Source organism: Calcarisporiella thermophila, assembly GCF_041956535.1.
Source record: "Calcarisporiella thermophila strain CBS 279.70 unplaced genomic scaffold VTP21scaffold_6, whole genome shotgun sequence".
Classification (NCBI taxonomy): domain Eukaryota; kingdom Fungi; phylum Calcarisporiellomycota; class Calcarisporiellomycetes; order Calcarisporiellales; family Calcarisporiellaceae; genus Calcarisporiella; species Calcarisporiella thermophila.
Window position 1 is genome coordinate 948,475 of NW_027192196.1, and position 14,961 is coordinate 963,435.

At 37.8% G+C, this 14,961-nt stretch overlaps 11 protein-coding genes across 11 annotated transcripts; 4 read left to right on the forward strand and 7 right to left on the reverse strand.

The window, feature by feature from the left end:
• Positions 1-148: 148 nt before the first annotated feature.
• Positions 149-439, forward strand: VTP21DRAFT_10129 (uncharacterized protein; the record flags this gene model as incomplete). Its single annotated transcript, XM_069389431.1, has 2 exons — positions 149-208; positions 269-439. The coding sequence occupies 2 exons, from the start codon at positions 149-151 to the stop codon at positions 437-439; spliced, it is 231 nt and encodes a 76-aa protein (XP_069253855.1).
• A 188-nt stretch (positions 440-627) lies between these two features.
• Positions 628-2,062, reverse strand: VTP21DRAFT_10130 (uncharacterized protein; the record flags this gene model as incomplete). Its single annotated transcript, XM_069389433.1, has 2 exons — positions 628-1,228; positions 1,314-2,062. The coding sequence occupies 2 exons, from the start codon at positions 2,060-2,062 to the stop codon at positions 628-630; spliced, it is 1,350 nt and encodes a 449-aa protein (XP_069253856.1).
• A 1,359-nt stretch (positions 2,063-3,421) lies between these two features.
• Positions 3,422-4,829, reverse strand: VTP21DRAFT_10131 (uncharacterized protein; the record flags this gene model as incomplete). Its single annotated transcript, XM_069389434.1, has 7 exons — positions 3,422-3,580; positions 3,639-4,008; positions 4,069-4,212; positions 4,276-4,392; positions 4,456-4,535; positions 4,595-4,673; positions 4,747-4,829. The coding sequence occupies 7 exons, from the start codon at positions 4,827-4,829 to the stop codon at positions 3,422-3,424; spliced, it is 1,032 nt and encodes a 343-aa protein (XP_069253857.1).
• Positions 4,830-4,972: 143 nt separating this feature from the next.
• VTP21DRAFT_10132 (uncharacterized protein) lies at positions 4,973-5,407 on the forward strand (the record flags this gene model as incomplete). The annotated part of the gene is made up of 2 exons (XM_069389435.1): positions 4,973-5,278; positions 5,339-5,407. 2 exons carry the CDS (start codon positions 4,973-4,975, stop codon positions 5,405-5,407), a joined length of 375 nt encoding a protein of 124 aa, XP_069253858.1.
• A 150-nt stretch (positions 5,408-5,557) lies between these two features.
• VTP21DRAFT_10133 (uncharacterized protein) lies at positions 5,558-6,733 on the reverse strand (the record flags this gene model as incomplete). The annotated part of the gene is made up of 5 exons (XM_069389436.1): positions 5,558-5,703; positions 5,775-6,222; positions 6,279-6,403; positions 6,461-6,552; positions 6,618-6,733. The coding sequence occupies 5 exons, from the start codon at positions 6,731-6,733 to the stop codon at positions 5,558-5,560; spliced, it is 927 nt and encodes a 308-aa protein (XP_069253859.1).
• A 142-nt stretch (positions 6,734-6,875) lies between these two features.
• VTP21DRAFT_10134 (uncharacterized protein) lies at positions 6,876-8,266 on the forward strand (the record flags this gene model as incomplete). The annotated part of the gene is made up of 7 exons (XM_069389437.1): positions 6,876-6,917; positions 6,988-7,074; positions 7,149-7,241; positions 7,297-7,470; positions 7,535-7,687; positions 7,745-8,113; positions 8,171-8,266. The coding sequence occupies 7 exons, from the start codon at positions 6,876-6,878 to the stop codon at positions 8,264-8,266; spliced, it is 1,014 nt and encodes a 337-aa protein (XP_069253860.1).
• A 240-nt stretch (positions 8,267-8,506) lies between these two features.
• Positions 8,507-9,038, reverse strand: VTP21DRAFT_10135 (uncharacterized protein; the record flags this gene model as incomplete). The annotated part of the gene is made up of 2 exons (XM_069389438.1): positions 8,507-8,598; positions 8,657-9,038. The coding sequence occupies 2 exons, from the start codon at positions 9,036-9,038 to the stop codon at positions 8,507-8,509; spliced, it is 474 nt and encodes a 157-aa protein (XP_069253861.1).
• A 253-nt stretch (positions 9,039-9,291) lies between these two features.
• VTP21DRAFT_10136 (uncharacterized protein) lies at positions 9,292-9,674 on the reverse strand (the record flags this gene model as incomplete). The annotated part of the gene is made up of 3 exons (XM_069389439.1): positions 9,292-9,358; positions 9,419-9,496; positions 9,571-9,674. 3 exons carry the CDS (start codon positions 9,672-9,674, stop codon positions 9,292-9,294), a joined length of 249 nt encoding a protein of 82 aa, XP_069253862.1.
• A 202-nt stretch (positions 9,675-9,876) lies between these two features.
• Positions 9,877-11,259, forward strand: VTP21DRAFT_10137 (uncharacterized protein; the record flags this gene model as incomplete). Its single annotated transcript, XM_069389440.1, has 6 exons — positions 9,877-10,053; positions 10,130-10,363; positions 10,420-10,560; positions 10,620-10,743; positions 10,802-10,877; positions 10,938-11,259. 6 exons carry the CDS (start codon positions 9,877-9,879, stop codon positions 11,257-11,259), a joined length of 1,074 nt encoding a protein of 357 aa, XP_069253863.1.
• A 512-nt stretch (positions 11,260-11,771) lies between these two features.
• Positions 11,772-12,417, reverse strand: VTP21DRAFT_10138 (uncharacterized protein; the record flags this gene model as incomplete). The annotated part of the gene is made up of 2 exons (XM_069389441.1): positions 11,772-12,195; positions 12,335-12,417. 2 exons carry the CDS (start codon positions 12,415-12,417, stop codon positions 11,772-11,774), a joined length of 507 nt encoding a protein of 168 aa, XP_069253864.1.
• Positions 12,418-12,721: 304 nt separating this feature from the next.
• Positions 12,722-13,336, reverse strand: VTP21DRAFT_10139 (uncharacterized protein; the record flags this gene model as incomplete). The annotated part of the gene is made up of 3 exons (XM_069389442.1): positions 12,722-13,090; positions 13,151-13,195; positions 13,265-13,336. The coding sequence occupies 3 exons, from the start codon at positions 13,334-13,336 to the stop codon at positions 12,722-12,724; spliced, it is 486 nt and encodes a 161-aa protein (XP_069253865.1).
• Between the last annotated feature and the right edge of the window lie 1,625 nt (positions 13,337-14,961).

Below are 14,961 nucleotides of genomic sequence, written 5' to 3' on the forward strand. Positions count from 1 at the left end.
TTTTTATATTGAGACATGATGAATATAATTTATGGCACAGTTAATGCTGAAAAACGCGTAAATTGTCTTAACCTCTAAGCCATCAATTGAAATATAAGCGCGACTTCGCGTGTTTATCTGACATGCAATCGTTCAACATCAAGTGGAGATGGATAACAGAACACTATTTGAAAAAGAGCGTGATAATCTCGTGAATGAGATTGCACAAGTAACTAAGATATTTTTTTCTTTTCCTTATGTAAAACCTAATAGTATAGTACATCGTTAGGCACTAGAACAAGTGATAACTAGCATGTCACTTCTGAATCGCAATCTAGAAACTGTAATCACTATCGGTAAAGATTTTGAAAATGTAGCAGCTTTATGGAAGGGGCTACATTCAAATCTAACGGAGAATGCTGATTTATCACTTGCCGAACCTGGATCACAAAAAGATTAGATGTTTTCGTTTTTTTAATTCATTATTAACATATTCTTAATATACATGTATTTGTATATCCGTTCAATTTATTTTTTTTTTATTTTTGTCGTGTATCAAATATATAGCGCAAATATACAAAAAGTAGTTAATATACAGAGGCTATTAGCATTGATACGGAAATAGAGTATTCATCTGATCAAAATATTTCACGGACCAAAAATTCGTCCATCGCCTCCTGCTCCTCCAAGCGCAGATATCATTGTCGTCGGCTGTCGTAGTTCCTTTAATCCCACGAAACCTCTTCTATCACGTCGGTTCATGAATTTCCTCCAATTTGCCTTCAATCTTAGCAATAGCCGGTCCACCTCTCGTTGCTGTTGATCATCGCTTAGAATAGATGCAAGCACGCTTGTCATCTGGAGCATTCGTGCAGCAGTATCAGTGACGGGTATACCAGATTCAAAATCAATGAACAATTTTGCAAATACATCTTCAAGTCGTTCCATCATCGGGTAGATTACATGATCACGAAAACTTTTAAGAGCCATTGTGCGGACATTTGGCAGTTGTTGGTGTAGAGTATTTAAGAACTTGGTGGAAGATATTTCTTGTTGTAGCGGGAGGAAAACACCCTCGAAATAGGGAAGTACAGTCCCAAAAAAGAATGACCATAGCTCAACTAGGCGTGACACGAGTTTCTCATCGTTAACCCCAAAAAGCTTCGCAGAAAGTGTAAACATCCCATTTCTTAGTAAGTCGTCCACATCATCAAAGAGAGAAGGAGAGATCGGATCTGTCATAGAGCGTCTAAAGCAAGCACAATTGATAGAAATAAAAAAAAGAAAAAAAAGTAAATCATCTTGTTGAATTAAAATTAAGAAATACCTCTTACCTAACTAAGTTATTCAAATCTTCGATGCTTCCTTTGATACCTTCCCCATTAAAGAGAGGTAATACTTTTACGCAAAGACTCTGCCACGCATCGTCTTGGAGCTCAGCAAATCTCTCCATCTCACGCGCCATCACTTTCGCGTCAAGTGTCCATAGTGATTTCTGAAGTGTCGCAGAAGCAATTGCTAATGGTGAAGCAGGACGAGATGAATCCTTTAGTGAGGAAGATATGTGATGTGGGTGATGCGATGGGTGAAGATTTCGTTCCGAGAATGCAGGACTTGCAGGAACAGAGGGGGAGAGAGCAATAGAAGGAGAAGGGAAGCCAGTCAGGGAGTAAGATGTGTTGCTTCTTGCAGTGAGGGGGACACTGGTCAGAGTTGGAGACGGGAGACGTAGAGAGTGCGAGCGATGTCTTTCTTGCTTAATTGGTGGCTTTAAAGGAGGTGGGCGGGGTTTACGCTCAGTAGAAGGCGTAGGTTGCTGTTGCTGGGATGGACGTTGTCGATAGGGGTGATGGCTACTATTGGTAGTGTGTGGTTGATGTTGTAATCGTGCATCCTGTTGCTGGTGATATGGTGGAAATGTAGATGTAGGAGCCGAAGTCCCGAGGCGATCGAAATCTAAAGCTTGCGAGGGAGGAGAAAATGATTGAGGAAGAGAATTCGCAGGCGATGAGGAAGAGGAAGGAGAGGCATCTGCAAGAGATGTGGTTGTTGTGGTAGGCGATTCAGGTAGATAGGTCTCCATGCTTGGATTAGCGATGATATTCAGAGAGAACCATTACATTTTGGCCATATATGATTTCTTACTCCGAAATTTCTACGTCATCACTGGGGTTGGACAATATTAAGGTATCAAACGCGTGTTTTTTTTTGGTTCTTTATCTGCTACTATCTCTTCTACTGGCCATGGAAGGGAGCAGATCAGATTATCCTTAAACCAGAAAACTCTTTTCATTCCTGACTGCTTGATCCGGAGCCGTTTTCTTGACCAAGAGTGTAGTCCTCTTTTATGCATAGTCTAAGGCCAATCCCTCTGGGATTCCTAACCCTAAGTGTTTAACGAGATAATTCTGCCTCATTATCATTCTCCGTTGGTGAGATTGGAGTGAGGGATAAGAATTTTTCTCGCTTTTCGGTCTGCTTTAACGGTTTGCGCGCTCCTTGTGAACTTAGCCCTCTTTTCGCAATGAATATGGCGATAGTTCTATAACAGGGTGCGTTGTCGGCCTAGGACCCCAATCAAAATTTCCAGTGTTCTTGCGATCCTTTTTGACTGGAATCAAACTAACTCTAAAAACGGATCGTTTCCTTACTATGCGATTGGGCTATTCTGTTGGGCTTTTTATTGCTCGAGGGTCAAGTGTGATTCCGCTAGTATCGAAAACGACAACCTGGGCGAGTCACGGTCGATGTTTGGGGAAATGGCGAACTTCGTGGGTCACCATTAAAGGCTTGATTACCTTGCTCTCCCGGAAAACAACGACGTATTCCGCCGCTTGTCTGTTTTCCAAGTACTAGGTCCGAGTTGGGAAATGACTGTAGTGTTTCTGGCATAATTTGCCTGCAGGCAACTTTTTTTTACACATCAAAGAAAATGAAAGAGAACCACCGCATTATTGAGAAGAATGTTTAAGGAATCATTGACCAATGCTTAATTATTTTAATTATAGAAATACCTGTGAAGCTTAGAATTGAAACTACTATCTGAAACTGCAGGCATAGAATGCTTCAGCCCGAGTCTTAACAACAGCTAGCTTTGGTGTGGCTTAATAATATTTGTATTAAACTATATTACTAAGGATATATCTATTTTTGATGCCTTATTTTCGATAGTTAATAGGATTTTCTGGCATCCAGTTGATAAGCAATCCATGCAGGGATGTAATTTTTATTATCTCAATATTTTCTAGAGCTTTTTTTTATCACATTTTATTCTAAATGAGTTGTATGGTACTATCCAAATGATACGTCCCTATTTTTCAGTTGATATATTTTAATTACTCTTGAATTCGTTTATGATAATATATTCCAATAATCAGATTTATTGATGCATTAATTATTCAAGTAATCCTTTTTTATATATATAGTAAAACCCCAACTGTTGTTATTTTACAATAATAGATATTTGTACCATAAGATCAAGTAGCTGCAGATGTTCATCTGCCCCGTCGACAAGATATTTATCTATCTGACTAATCGCTTGCGAAATTTTGGCTTTCTGAATGGTTGTGAGAAGTTCGTCTTTGGCAATACGGTCATGTAGCTTCAAAAAGCATTATTGAGTAAAATCCAATCTTTGAAGAGCTCTAAAGCAATCTTACTTGATTTACTACTTGCGCGACGGAATATCCGGAATAAATTATATCACGCACCACATTATATATTTCATCGTATGTTGCATGGAACACAGAAGTTAGTCGTTTTATCACTTGCTCGGGCACAACACCAGCAATTTCTCGAATTGAATCAGAGGTAATTTTTTTCTCACGGTGCAATCTATATGCGCTCTGCAGAAACATGATTGCCCTGCGTAAATCTCCCTCTGAGGCGCTAATGAGTTCGTCCAGTGCCTCAGGTTCACAAACAACACCTTCGGCTTGACTGATCATCTCGAGCCGAGTACGCGTGTTCATAATATCGAGCGGTTTGAACCGAAACTTAGCACAACGTGAAGCTAGTGGCTCAATTATTCTAAGATGCTATAAATATCAGTCGCTAGTAACAATGAGAGCAAAACTTAGCTTTACATGCCTTGTCACATAATTGCAAATAAGACAAAATCGAGTCACTTTTGAGTAGGTTTCCATTGTTCGTCGAAGTGCAGATTGTGCGTCGTTTGTCATTGTGTCAGCTTCGTCTAGAATAATAATTTTAAAAGGTGGACAAGGATATCCGCTAAAAAAATATTCAATACAGTTAGTAAAAGAGCTATCTAGTTTTTTTTTTTTAAGTGCGAACCTGACTCCTTGGCCAATTGCTGTTCTTGCAAAATTCTTCACCTTCTCACGTATAACCTGTATGCCACGCTCGTCCGATGCGTTTAATTCCAATACTCTAGTGTGCATTAACTCAGGTCTAAGAATATGATAATCTAAATTTAAATTCAATACAAAGTCTTTCAAAAATGGATTAATTTACCCAAATAACTCGCGTGCCAAAGCTAGGATTGTCGAAGTTTTACCAGTCCCAGGTGGACCATAAAAGAGCAAGTGAGGAAGCTAGTGGGAAGGTATGTGAGAACAGAATATGGAAATAAAAATGTATATTAAATAAATACATTATTGGACTCTATTGTTTTCTTTAGGACTTGCACTGCCTGATCTTGAGCGCTAATGTCGCTCATATTTTTCGGTCGACTGATAAGTATTATCAAAAATTTTCATTTGAGTGATGTTCAAAATGCTGATTTAGGAGAGTAGGATAACATACTATTTCTCTATCCATGGTTGATCTACTTTTGTACCGCTCGACACTTGTGTCGCTGCTGATCGCACCTGGAAAAAATTAGACATTATTCCTGGCGTGTCTTTACTAACAAAGTCGCGTTTATTCTCGTCTCGCAAAAAAAGAAAAAATAATGTGGCTTATACAACGCGAATATCTCCCGCGAAATACGCGTTATCTTTATTCAAAATTAATCAACAGAACGAACACGATGAATCCGAGCAAACTCTTCCCTCTTACCCCCCGCCGCCGACTGTCACGTCGTGTTTCCATGGCAACATCTCAAGCTCTTCAGCTCTCACCCCTTTCTCCCTCAGATCAGTCAGAGCAACCATCACCTCCTTCACTTGTTAAACTTGAGCAGCCAATTGAAGAAATTGTTGAATCATTTCAAGCTCTATGTGAAAATTTTGAGAGCTTGAAACAAGTTCATGATTCCCTCATTGGATTTAATGAGGCTTTCGGATCGTTTTTGTTTGGAATTAGAATGAATGAACACTGCATTGAGTGGCCCCAGGTTGGTCTGATACTGAATTGTATTAATCAAATATTTTGACATTCACACATATATTGCTAGGCACCTGTAAAAGAATCTTTTCAGAGGGCAGAAATGCTTAAAAGCAGAGGAATGACAAATAGCAACTGAATTACAGTTTTTTTGTATATAACTTTAATGTTTATTATTTGTATTGTGGTTAATATAGGCAATCTGATATTAAATATCTAGATATATATTCAAAGTGTAACAAAAAAAGACTATATGCAAATCTATCATATTGTTGAATTATACACGCTATCAACTATCGTGAATTGGTTTCTTGAATTTGCCCTGAAGCCAAACTCGATACATCTTAAGTTTCCTTGATCGATTGACTATTAGTCGGCGATCGACAGCGTTCTGTTCGATGGTAAAGCGAGATGAGAATAATTTCTGAATTTCGTCTACAAATAGGAATGGAGAACATTAGCACTAAGACAAGATATTCTTATTGAAGTAATGTAATAGTTTATACCAGGCGTGAAGAAATAAACTCGAGTTCCGTCTCCTCTTACGTAGAAATTTTCTTGCATCATTCTCCCCTGCTTGAATCTTAATTGGGCAAGATCATGACGGCCATAGTCCCTGAACAGTATCAATCCTCCAGGTTTAAGCAATTTTTCGAGATTGATTAAGGCCTGCTCCCATTCCTCGGGACGTAGTGCTGAAAAGACAAAAATAAGGACAATAACATCAATGGACGCAGGATTGACTCCCTCAGGAAGAGAAGTTGACGTGAGATCCCAGACAATGGCTCTGCTGCGGCGTGTGTCATACTCGGGATGCGATTTGACTACATCCACAGCAACTGAGGAATAATCACAAGCATGAACGAATAGGTCTGGTTTCTGGCATTCAGCAAGAAGAGGGAATAAGGTATTTCCTGCTCCACATCCAACCTCCAGAACTACTCGCGGACCCTCCTAAAAGAAGATTAGCATATGCTCTATATTACCAAATGAAACTATAAAAATATTACCTCCTCAGCTATTTTGAACAGTTCTGGAAACTCAATACGTAGCCAATGTCTATCTTTAAAAAATCTATTTTCATTTCTTTCGTAAAAACGATTCCAGTGTTCTGCTGCATAGCTATTTATTTTTTCTGATATAACCAGTCTTCAGTAGGTTTGTAAAGTTGTCGAGCTCAGGATATATGTACCTTGTTCTTCGGGAGGCATGGGTGAGTCCAGATGTTTTGACAATTGCTCGCTTATGTACTTTTCATGTTCCTCATCCCACTCAACATTATCCCTGTGCACAAGAAAATTAAAGTTAGACGATAGATTATATAATGTCCTATTAATATATATAAATACCATGCATTATGATTATATACAGCATCCCTGTCAACTAATAGCCTTGTGCCGAAAACGCTTGGATCATTAGGATCGCTAGCATTACGGACGGACGAAGTCTTCTTTTTGTCATCCATTTCAAGCGATCTTCTAATTAACTACATTTCAACAATAATAAAGATAAATTCTAAGCCACCATTTTATTTTGGATTCGAGGTATTCGCGTATTTTTTTTATTTTACTAAATACTTTAGTTTTTACCAGAAAACTTCAACCATCATGAGCTTTGGGGCCAAACCCCCGGAACTAAAGGATTTTGAGGTAGTTAATCTGGATCATTATTATTATTTTATTTGAATATTTCTTGAAATTTAGCGAATATGTTGTAAAGGTATCGCAACCTCCTTCTGATGGGATCTCTGACCTCGCATTTTCACCACAAGCAGAATTCTTAGCAGCTACTTCATGGGACAATAGTGTATGTAAACCTTTAATAATCTTTTATTATTTTTGATGATCCCACTTTTATGCTAATGAGCTTTCAATACACAGGTAAGAATTTGGGAAGTCCAACAAAATGGTACAACAATTGGAAAAGCAATGTACAATCACGAGGCACCGGCACTCTGTTGTACCTGGAGTCGGGTAAATTTTAAGCATACACCCGCCAATCCACCAGCTCTATTCATATTTTCTTTAGGATGGAACCAAAGTGTTCTCTGGGGGTGCTGATAAAGCGGGAAGGCTTTTTGACACGGCAACTGGTCAATCGACTCAGGTAGCTCAGCACGATGCACCTATCCGATGTTGTCGGTGGATTGACATGGGACAACAACAAGTGGTGGCAACTGGGAGTTGGGACAAAACATTAAAGGTATTTGGTCTCTTTTATTTTTCTTTCTGGATCGTGTTGATTTATTTAATAATACTTGTATTAGTACTGGGATCTAAGAACATCAAATCCCGTGGCAACTATTCAACTTCCCGAAAGATGTTATGCTCTAGACGTAGTGTTCCCATTAATGGTCGTTGGAACCGCCGAACGCCATATTCAGATTTTTAATTTGAATAATCCTACCACTGTTTTTAAGGTAAACATTGTAAAGATATATTTTCTATATTGAGTATTAATATTGGTATACATTTAGCAACTTACGTCACCTCTCAAATGGCAAACTCGTTGCGTCTCTTGTTTCCCGAATGGCACCGGATTTGCTGTTGGCTCAATTGAGGGTCGTGTTGGAATCCAATATGTGGAGGACAAAGATACGGCGAATAATTTCTCATTCAAATGTCATCGTGACAATAACAACGTCTATTCAGTTAACGCAATATCATTCCACCCCATCCATGGCACGTTTTCAACTGCAGGTTCGGATGGTACTTTTAACTTTTGGGATAAAGATTCCAAACAACGTCTGAAGGCATTTTCGAATGTGGGCGGAACGATTCCATGCACGACATTCAATCGCAATGGTACAATTTTTGCATATGCTGTTTCGTACGATTGGAGCAAGGTAATTCTATCCCTTTAAAGCTCCAAGTATAACCTGGTCTTATATATATAATATTAGGGTCATCAACACGCTCTTCCATCCAATAAAAATGCAATTATGTTGCATGCTGCCAAAGACGAGGACGTGAAACCCCGTGCACCAAAGAAGAGGTGAACAACCTGGATGATAGCATTAATATAAGAGAAAATTGGAACTAGATATTTTACGACGACAAGAATTTGGTCTCTCATTATTTCAATGGTTTCACTATGCTCTTCCGATTTTTCTTCTTTTTTGCACACGTTTGCAAATGGTTCGTGATATCGCATGTAAAATAATGGTTAATTATTATAAGAAAAAATATATAAAAAATGTTTTGGATTTTATTGAGAAAGTCGTATTATGATACTATATTCAATCGCTTTTCAATTTTTTCCAAAGTACGACAACTGTCACGCCTACAACTGCAACAAGGCTTGATACAATTGCAATTCCAATCAGACCGTCTAAATTAAAAAAAAATTATTAAGATATTCGAATGAATGATTAGCTAGCATTTATTACCTAGCGATACACGTTCTTCAATCGCGGTTCTTAATTCCAGCGCTCTTAGCCTACTCTCTTCCTCCAAGTTTTCCCACCCTAGCATAGCATCCACGAATCTTCGTGATTCTCGGTACTCTCCGGTCCGAAAATGACCCAATGCAAGCAAATAAACAAGTTCTCTCCGCCTTTCGGGCGATTCATGATAGATTTGTGTTAATATTTGCACGCCAAGACGGCGATCACGTGTCGAGCGGGATTTAATGAGTCCCCATGCAAAGTTGAATTGAGTCTGCGTGGTGGGATCAGCTTCTGCCTGATAAGCAATGCGAAGCTGTTCCAAATCTTGTGCGGGAAGGGGTGTGGAAGCATCAGCTATAGTGGGAAAAGCGTCCCGCTGCATTTTCTGGCTTTAGCTCTTTTGACTTACATTCTCAGAGTAACGTAATGAAATAATTTCGAAACTAAGCCACAAGTGTTATACGCTCCAAAAACTGAGAGCACTAGACATAACTCGATTTTTAATTATTTAAAACTATATAAATAAGTGTATATAAGCGTGTATGTAAGTGTGCGGATAAGTGAAATGTTTACAAAAGCATATAATAGTATATAGTACGAAGTTGGAGTAAAAAGTGCTATACTAGGCAAAAGCATTATTCTTCAATGTGCTTTTCTTCTGCTGCTGCTTGAAAGCGACTTGTTAATGAAACCGGGGTAATTCTAATGCATTCAACTATATGGTCAATAAAAAGTGACCGAAAATTCGAAATTATCCCTTACTTCTTCTGGAGTTCTTTCCTTTTCTGTACAAGTTTTTGTGAACAAGGAGAAAGGAATTTATCTGTCGGGCTTGCGACGCTAAAAAATAAAACAGGAGTAAGTTATACACAATCCATTATATACTCTTTTGCACAATTTCTTCAATCCCGTACTTGGGAACCATAAGATTGCGTTTGTGAGGAGGTATAGGAAAAGGTTTCTTTTCAGTGTCTGAAGGTTGAGAAATCTTCTCATCAGGGCGGAATATATGCGACATTTCGTGATATTTTTTTCAATTAACACTAAGCGACGCGTTGAAAAAAAGTTTTTTTTGGAGAGTATGTGAAAGAAGTCTTTTTTAGACAGGGAACGCGTCGAAGGAATATTTAAATTAACAAATTTCTTTCGTCATCGACGGGTGACGCCATTGAGTAATAATACGGCGGCAAAGCACAGACTACTTCTCTAACATACTTCGAATGAAGCCAGAAAAGCAATGGAATATATTTTCTACTCGTAAAGATTATTTCCCTCTTCCTTGTGGGGTCGCTTCATTATTTCTGCACGAAAAAGATGTGCCTCGTCAATGCTTTCAATTTTCGCAAATCCTTGCTCCGGAACCTGAACACAAAAGACAAAGGATCAGACCAATTTTAATATCCTTTTACTTATCAGCTTAATTATGGATCTTTTTTTATCCCCATTGTTACCTTAACTTTACTATTATAAAACGTAGATTATGGCTACTTAAGCGAGCGACGCAAGACTTTTAAAAGAGCAAGGATAACGAATTCTGATGAATACAGTTTAAAATTTTCACAGCAACCTAGCGGAGAGGATACTGCGAACACGAATAAAGAATTCGTTGAAAGAATAAATGGAACATTGGCAGAGATGTGCAACGGAACCTTAGAATCAACGAAAATGGATATAATTTGCCAATCGTTACGCACATCACATAATAATGTAAATTCGTTTGCGCAATTGGATATAATTGAAATATAACCGTCTAATATTATTAGGCCATGTCCATATGGAAATGCGTTGATGTTTCCGGGATCCAAGAGGATTCAATTTTCACTCTTCTTACCGAAGTATCCAAGCATGAAGATATCGCCTTTCAGAACCATATATTATTTCTAGAAAAGTTGCTGGTTAAAAGAGTATTATCTAAATTAATCGATTATATCTATTGGCATTTTTCTTATTCGAAAGCTTAAAGCTGCTAGACTTAAAGGAACCCGCGTCTCGAACATTAACGGCTGCGATTCTTCATGCCGCACAGGTTCAAGGCAATGCATTAGTAATTGGAGTTCTCATTCCATTGCTGAAAAAGGAAAAACTTGGTGATAGAAATATAACTCATAGCCTTTTTTTCAGTTTCTGATGACCCAATTTCTTTAGATAAACCTCAGTTAGATATTATGACGAGAATTGTAAAAAGTGGACTACCTATCTGGAGTGTTTCTTATATGCTCAGGTAATTCCATGTTTACTTTCCTCCCTTAACACCAGTTCAATCTTTAGAGCTATCTTATAGAACTATGACACAGTCTAATCACAACCAACCTGCTTTTACTGATCACTCCATCGAGATTCTCATTACTCTTCTCAACACCCTCCCTAATTCTGATTCTTCTCTTAACGCATCAACTGTTCAGAGTCTTTTGGACCGACTAAAATCCAGTTTAACAGTGCATATGAAATCAAAGAAATTTGCCCAAATAATTCTAACACTAGTGGTGCGCCATGGATCTGTGCTGGAGGAGGAACATATAATACAAGTGAGAGATATGGCGGAGAAAAACCAGACTTTTCTGCGAAAGAGCATTATTAATGCACTAAAACCATTGTTAAAATAACAGCCTAATCCGTATGTCTCGTTAGAATTGGCAAAATAAAAAGAATTTGTTTTAATCATTATTCTAAATCAGCTTTTATTTTATATATTCTATTTTATACAACATGTTCGAGAAAAAAAAAATTGTATATATAAATGCAAGTATTGATTAATATTCTGTAATGAACTCTGTATTCTGGCTCGACTTACAGGGCGCCGAAAAACTGTTGCAATAGTATGGCATATTATCTAAGTTAATTAGTTAATTAATAACTACCCTAGAAGGATGGATAGGAATACTATTGTAATAATATTTGCGATCCTCGCTATTTTTAGGAATACCTGCAAGGCATGTTTAAAGAAGAGAAGCTAAACCTCCGGGGGATGAATTTGTAAAAAGGGTTGATGCCCTTTACTAGTATGCCACTTATATATACAGTTTTCACAAATTGTGAATTGTTCTCTTTTTTACTAATAATTCGTGTGTCCTCCTTTAGCATTATACACAGCACGCACTCGCTCCGGCATGCTTGCCTAAATCTTGTTAACAAATTCCACGTCTAAACTTTCCCATTCTTTCTCAATACGTTTCCATAGTTCGTCCTTATTCTTCGGTAGGCGTTGATAATAACGTAGCCTCCGCTTCAGTTCGCTCCACATATGCTCCATTATATTGAGATCAGGAGACTGGGAAGGCCATTTTAGCACATCTATCCTCTTGTATCGTAACCATTCTCGGGTTATGTTGGACGTATGTTTTGGATCGTTGTCTTGCGGGAATATGACTTGTGATTTTTTTATCCCGTAATAATCCAACGATCCAAGATAATCTTCGTTATGGATTTTCGTGTACAATACGGAGTCGAGTCCTCCGTCGATACGGCACAAATTTCCGATGCCATGCGAAGTGACGCAGTCCCACGCCATCAAAGACCCACCACCGTGTTTGAGTGTTGACCTGATATGGCGGCTGCGAAATGGCTCACCTTTGTGCTTATAATAATTTTCTCTGCCGCTTGCATTTGCGAAGATAACCTATGTTTCATCCGAGAACACAACTCGTTTCCATTCCTCTTCGGTCCAGTCTTTATACTTACTGGCAAACTCCATCTTCCGTCTTGCAGGTATTCCTTAAAATAGCGAGGATCGCAAATATTATTACAATAGTATTCCTATCCATTCTCCTAGGGTAGTTATTAATTAACTAATTAACTTTGATAATATGCCATACTATTGCAACAGTTTTTCGGCGCCCTGTATTAATGGTATAGCTTTTTCAATTAAAAAATATAAATTATGAGCATTGCTGGCCTCCCAGTCCATTACGATACTTTTATTATATGTTTTTTGTATTTACAGGCAGAAAGGGCCGACGTCTAACAAGTGTTTAAGTCTAAGTCCTTAATGTGTGGTAAAGATATTGATAATGGCAAATAAGAAAAAGGTATTTTATCTTTAATCACCAATCCAGTTAAATCGAGCGGTCACTCTACCGATGTATCTTCAGCTTTCTCCAATTGATTCAACTTTGACTCGCCCTTATTTACATTCATTAAAAGTAGCTTACAGAATTTTTCTGTATACATGTCGTGAAGGTGATGCCCGCCACCTTTAAAGACATACAATCTTCCTCGCAATAATTTCGCCAACCGAACACCCTGCCATAATTCAATGACTTTGTCTTCTTTTCCGTGAATTATTGAGATTGGAATATCAGCTTCAACTAGAATTGCCGCCTTTTTGCGAGGGAAGTTATTAACTATAAACCCAATAAGTTGCCTTATACCTGCAGCCAAAGTTTGCCGACCATAAAATTCATAAAAATTGGCATAATGTGCTGAAAGTTCATCGAACTATTCGAACTAGGATCATTAAGAATATATCCAGCCGAATCGCAAACTAATATATTTTACCTTAGTTGCAAAGTTGGCATCACTCGAAGGCTTATTCAAAAATTGCTGAAATAAAACATTCATTATTATACTGTATATTTTACATAGAAATCAGACAAGCTTAACCGATAGTACCTTTGGAATAGTGACCTTTGCAAGGCGTTTTGAACGTATAGAGGACGTCGACGAAAACCCAACCCGCGGCATTTTTACGATATCCGTAAACTGTAAGATCGTTAATTATAAAGATGTGCGTACATTTAGAATTCATTATAGGGCATACAGTAGATGGATAAAAGTGTGCTGTTGAGCAAGAGAGAGTAATCGAACCAAAATATTCTGGGTGAAATGCTGCCATCCATTGACAAATTGATCCACCTATTGAAGTTGCAATTCTATATGACATTAAATTATTCAAAACATCACGCAAACGCTATATTACCCATGGAGAATCCAACTAGGTGAATATTTTTGGTCCAACCTAAATAGTTCAATAACCCAAGCGCATCTTTTGCCATAGATTTCATTGAGTAGTACATTCGAAATGGAGTGGAAGAAGAGCCAACTCCGCGGTTATCCATAACTAAAATACTTAAGTTATGGTTCAATAGCTCCTTGATCTTAAAAATTGCAAGGCAAAATTGAGAAATCCCTCGCCTCTTCAATATCTATCAAATATGGCTTACCACAAAATGCCAAAACTTGGCTGTAACGGACATGCCTGATGGTCGTGCACAGTGAGATGAAATAGCATCATATATAAGTAATGTCATTTTGGGAGTTGTACCTCAATATCCTCCTCACCCATAATAAGCAAAACTCTTCTCTCTCCAGCTCCATGAATTTCATAATATATAGTAACGCTATTTGATGTTTTCCTGCCGGTTTTACGAGTATAATAACCACAAGTGAAGCTACTTTCTGGTTCCTGGGATAAACTCATTTAGAAGAGTTGAATGTTATATTAGAGAAGAAGAAAAAAAAAGTAGCATAAAAAATGTTACAAGAATAAAAAAATTACTTGACGGACATAGTTGTCCTCCATTGAAGCTTATATTTATTTGCGTCGTTAGAATTTTCCCAATGTTGTTTAATATATCCGCCGCCAGGTTTGTTTTGAAACCGTTGTTCTCAAATGATCGCCACTGTTTGACTATAGCATTAATGCCTTAAAAATGCTTTATAAATTCAATTATACTAAGCCAAAAGTTAAAACCCATGGTTTGATAGGCGCAAGAAATATGTCCGTGTAAATATGTATTGTCGTTATACGCTTATGTTTGAGTAAACCAACTTGGAGTATACGTTTTTATTTATCAAATTATGATTCGATGCAAAGTAATACAAAAACGATCAAATCGTGTTAATTTTACTATATTAAATACGCTATAAAACCCAACCAGACGTTGATTGTTCATTTATCGGACGCCAGACAAGCTATTCAATATATCCTCTTAGATCAATACCTTAATAATTTCGCCTAGGTATGCTCTCAATTAGTGATATTCAGCTCTCCCTTCGTTATGTTTTTCATTAGTAGCGAGCAAAAACGATCTGTATGGCTGTCATGTAGGTGGTGGCCACCATCGGCGAATACGTATAATTGGCAATGTAACATTATAGCTAATCTTTTTCCTTGCCACAGCTCTATAATCTTATCTTTTTTCCCATGCAGGATAAGAATGGGTATCCCTGAGTTAATGAGAACTTTCGCCTCTTTCTCTGGAAAACGGTTGAGCAGATAGCCGAGGTACTGGCGTATGTTAGCAATCAAATTTTGCTTGTGGCTAATGTCGTAAATATTTTTGTAGAATTTTTGCATTTCCTCACGC